The sequence below is a fragment of the Quercus lobata genome, chromosome 6, assembly GCF_001633185.2.
Source record: "Quercus lobata isolate SW786 chromosome 6, ValleyOak3.0 Primary Assembly, whole genome shotgun sequence".
Lineage (NCBI taxonomy): Eukaryota > Viridiplantae > Streptophyta > Magnoliopsida > Fagales > Fagaceae > Quercus > Quercus lobata.
In genome coordinates this window covers 36953193-36958059 of record NC_044909.1, presented here as the reverse complement: position 1 = coordinate 36958059, position 4867 = coordinate 36953193, and the positions used below count along the sequence as shown (strand labels likewise).

General features: G+C 39.5%; 1 protein-coding gene across 1 annotated transcript; it reads left to right on the top strand.

The window, feature by feature from the left end:
• Positions 1–386: 386 nt before the first annotated feature.
• LOC115950216 lies at positions 387–1349 on the top strand. Its single transcript, XM_031067454.1, has one exon. The coding sequence runs from the start codon at positions 387–389 to the stop codon at positions 1347–1349; it is 963 nt and encodes a 320-aa protein (XP_030923314.1).
• Positions 1350–4867: the final 3518 nt, after the last annotated feature.

Here is a 4867-nt window from a genome sequence, read left to right as displayed (position 1 = left end):
TAACTATGTACAAGGTTTGGGAAGCTAAACAGAAGGCAATTGCGCGTATTTACGGGGATTTTGACGAGTCATACGCGAAATTGCCACGGTTTCTAGCGGCATTGTCCGATGCAGATCCGGACACCGTAACCACGTTAAAGTGCGACCCCCGTGTCCCGGGGACTTGTATATTCAACTCTGCGTTTTGGGCTTTCGGTCCGTGTATTAGAGGGTTCAGGCATTGCAGGCCGGTGATAAGCATAGATGCAACGCACCTCTATGGCAAGTACAAAGGAAAGCTGTTGATAGCAATGGCAACAGATGGTAACAATGAGGTTTATCCACTTGCATTTGCCGTTGTTGAAAGCGAGAGCACGGAGTCCTAGGGATGGTTCTTGGCATGCCTCATGACCTATGTTACGGACCGGACCAATTTGTGTATAATATCCGATAGGCATCGTGGGATACAATCATACTTCGATGACACTGAACATAAGGGCTACTTGCAACCGCCATTAGTCCATCACCGGTATTGCCTCCGCCATTTAGTAAGCAATGTTAACACTAACTTCAATAGTGTGGCATTGAAGAACTCGGTATGGAAGGCAGCAACTGTAAATCAAGTTAAGAAGTTTGAAAACACCATGGATTGCATCAAGAATGTCAACCCGGATGCATACAAGTATCTTAAGGAGGTAGCTGAAGAAAAGTGGACACTTGTACATGACTATGGGCACCGATATGGGGCAATGACAACCAACCTGTCAGAGTGCTTCAATGTGGTACTTAAGGGCGCACGTAGCTTGCCCATAACTGCAATGGTTCACTTCACATTTTACAAGGTGAACTTGTACTTTAACGATCGTCGAAACAAAACACTAGAGCAGTTGGAAGAGGGGCAAGAGTGGTGCAAATATGCCTATGACAAGTTTGAGGCAAATCAAGAGAAGGCAAAGTTCCATATGGTTAGAAGGATGAGCACGCAACAGCGCTTATATACAGTGGAGACACAATCTTCACTGTTCAACACTGGCGGGGGAGCTCACACCCATTGGGTTTCCCTCATGGACAGGGCATGCACGTGTGGGAAATGGGAAGCAAACAAGATCCCTTGTTCACACTTGATAGTAGTTTGTGCCAAGTACAAGCACGATTGCACGGAGTTTATGGATCGTTTCTACCGCATGGAAGAACGGTATCACAGCTACGAGCCGATATGCCAACCACTGAAAGATAGGTTAGAATGGCCAGAGCTACAAGAAAGGAGAATAGTGATGCCAAACCCAAGGTTGATCCATGAGAAAGGTCGGCCTAAGTCCACAAGAATCTGCAATGAGATGGATGACGAGGATAGGGAGTTACCAACCTGATGGAGATCAAGGCACCGCTTCGAAGGATCTCGTTCAAGTACCAATTGGATCGGTTACGAGAGCACAAGCAAAGAAGTTCAAGGATGTACTTAACGGACTCATCCAAGAGTTATGGGCTCAAGCAAATTCGTGGAGGCCCATTGAGCATGATCCACGTGGGCAACAAAAAATCGTCACCTTGATTCAAGTTCTAGAAGGATCCGGTCAAGGCTAAGAATTGGCATGAAATATTTTGGGTCTATGTAAAAAACGTTATTCTAGGTTTAGGTGATTTATTTCCTTGTTTTTAGGTGCATTTAATGCTTTTTAGGTCAAACTTTATTTCTAATATGGTTAGGTATCAATTAGGAGTTATTTTAGAATATATTTTCTTGTCTGTCAAGTTTTAAGGAGCCCTTAAATAGTCATCTAAGTCTGTAAACGTTTTTCAGACATTATTGATAAAACTTGTGAGGTTTATTCTCTTTGGTTCTTTGAAGAACTACTCGAACTTATCGGGAATTCCCGTGGCGTTCATCTCGATTTATCAAATGGAGTTTCCACCACCGTTTGTGGCGTCTTCCTTATACCGAGGTTCTTGTTTGTCATAAACAACGAGTCGAGGTCTCCCATTTGAATCTGTCCATAGAACGATCTTGGGTTCCCTTTCGTTGTTGGGTCTCGTTATTCTTGACGGGGTTCACATCACAACCTCATTGTGGATTGAGAACGGACCAAAGTCCAAGTGTGGGTTGTGTTGCCAAGAGGGTCATAACCGTCGTAGATGTCTGACTCGAAATGTGGAATCAATAAGCCACGGTGGTACATAGCAGGTAACAATTACATGTCCTAGTAACAATTACACAAGGGGGGATATATCATAAGTTATTCTTTTAGTGTTGTCAATTATTCTTACTAGTCATAAGTTATTCTTACAAGTCCTGTACTAATTTGTACATTGTAACCATGATAGTAAAACATGGTTTTAAGAGATGAGTAAAAGATGCGGTATTGATGTATTTTTTGTTGTACTTGTGCAGATATGGGATTCGTGGCAAAGGGGTAGTTGGTGTGGCGCAAGTTGAACTCAAATCTCTTCTTGTAAATATGAGAAATCAAAATTTATATGTAAATGGTTGTACTTACATTGTGAACAACTTGGTTCAATGGTTTAAATGTATAATGGCTCCTTACCCCCCAGTCCATAGATTGTATGGATGATTTTCTTATTCACGTGGTTGTTTAATAAAGTGATTTGGTTATGGATGTGGTAGGAATTGTATGGATGATTTGATTATGGAAGTAGTTGGACACTATATGGATGAGTTTTTGTGAACAGGTCCAATTGTATGATGATTAAACATTGCAAATTCGTATGGGTGTGAACAGTGTTGCATGACTTCTTACTCGATGTAGGAAGTGTATTCCCAAATAACTCGATCTCAAATTTATCGAGTTATGTGCAACAAGTGCTATCAAAAATTTCATTTGTAGTTACACAACACATAACTCAATATTTAAATTATCGGGTTATGTGGAAGACCCTTCTGCACAGTTGGATTCCTCTTGGACTGCATCTGGATCAGTCCAACTATGTGGGCTGGGCTTTACACATAACTCGATATGTCTATTATCGAGTTAAATTGCAACTAACCAAATTTCTATTATTTGGTCGTTATAGTGAGGTCCACATAACTCGCTTAACCACTAATCGGGTTATGTGGAAGACTCTTTTGCAAGTTGGATTCCTCTTGAACTGCATATGGATCAGTCCAACTATGTGGGCTGGGCTTTACACGTAACTCAATATGTCTATTATCGAGTTAAATTGCAACTAACCAAATTTCTATTATTTGGTTGTTATAGTGAGGTCCACATAACTCGCTTAACCACTAATCGGGTTATGTGGAAGACCCTTCTGCATAGTTGGATTCCTCTTGGACTGCATCTGGATTAGTCCAAATATATGGGCTGGGCTTTACACATAACTCGATATGTATATTATCAAGTTATTTTGGAACTAACCCAATTTCTGTTATTTGGTCGTTAAAGTGAGGTCCACATAACTCGATTAACTAGTAATTGGGTTATGTGGAAGACCCTTTTGGAGACCTCGATTCCTCTTGGACTGCATCTGGATCAGTCCAAATAAATGGGTTGGGCTTTGCACATAACTCAATATGTGAACTATCGAGTTAAATTGCAAAAAACGTTCACGTAACTCGATTACGTAGTAATCGAGTTATGTGCAAGACAAGTACATTTGGATTCCTCTTGGACTGCATCGGGATCAGTCCAAAATATCTGGGCTGAGTGGGAACAGTTCATATAACTCGATTAATGTATTATCGAGTAATGTTACAAATAACTCGCTTTTTTTAAAATCGAGTTACATACGAGCCGGCCACGACATCATGGATTCCTTTCAGCTACAATGCGCACAACATGGATTGGTTACAGGTACACTACACATAACTCGATTTATTAATAATCGGGTTATGTGGAAGGCCAACCAGCATTCTGGACACTCTCCTATTTTATACTACTCAAACTTGTGGCATCAACAGTTGTGATATTCACAGGAAAAAAACAGTTTGGAGAACCAGAACCAGAACTATGAGTTCTTACCAGCGGAGAGACAATGCGGATGGTCCTGCGCAGGCCCCACACTTTTTCAAGATTATTATGCCTCAAAGTCTTGAAGAAGGAAAGCTTGTAAGTATACTTAATTTCGTGATATTTTTCTCTCTGAAAATCATATGCTAATTAACATCGTCAACTTGATCTTTTTTATTTGTTATTGATGCAAAAATTTACATTTGTTGATGACCAAGTTCAAGAAAATCTGTGAACTTGGTTCCATGTTACATGTAGTCATATGCGTAGGTTACTGCAATGCTGTATACATATCTCATCAGTATCTAATTTCTTAATTGCATCTTTCTGCCACTGTTCTTTTTTGTATTTGTGATTTATGAAAAAATTTACAGTTGTTGATGACCAAGTTCAAGAAAATCTTTGAACCTGGTTCCAAGTTACATGTAGTCATATGCGTAGGTTACTGCAATGTTGTATACATATCCCATCAGTATGTGGTTTTCTTAATTGCATCTTTCTGCCACTGTTCTTTTTTATTTGTGATTGATGAAAAAATTGACATTTGTTGATGACCAAGTTCAAAAAAATCTGTGAACTTGGTTCCATGTTATAATCTGTGAACTTGCTTATAAACTGCAATGCTGTGCACAAACCCCATCAGGATCGAGTTATTTTCTTAATTGCATCTTTCTGCCACTGTTATATGGTGTTTGCCTAGGTTTTTTTCATCCAACAAGTATCTACATTGAAAAATTATGAAAATATTATTATAAAAGAAAGACTAAATTTATTTTTCTTGTAATCAGACTGACATAACACGAGAATAGAGCTTGATTGATTGCATGTGTTTATTTACAAAGCTTGCATTTATGTTCAAGTTCGTCTTTTTACAGCGGATTCCAAACAAGTTTATAAGCAAATATGGAGTTGATCTGTCAGAT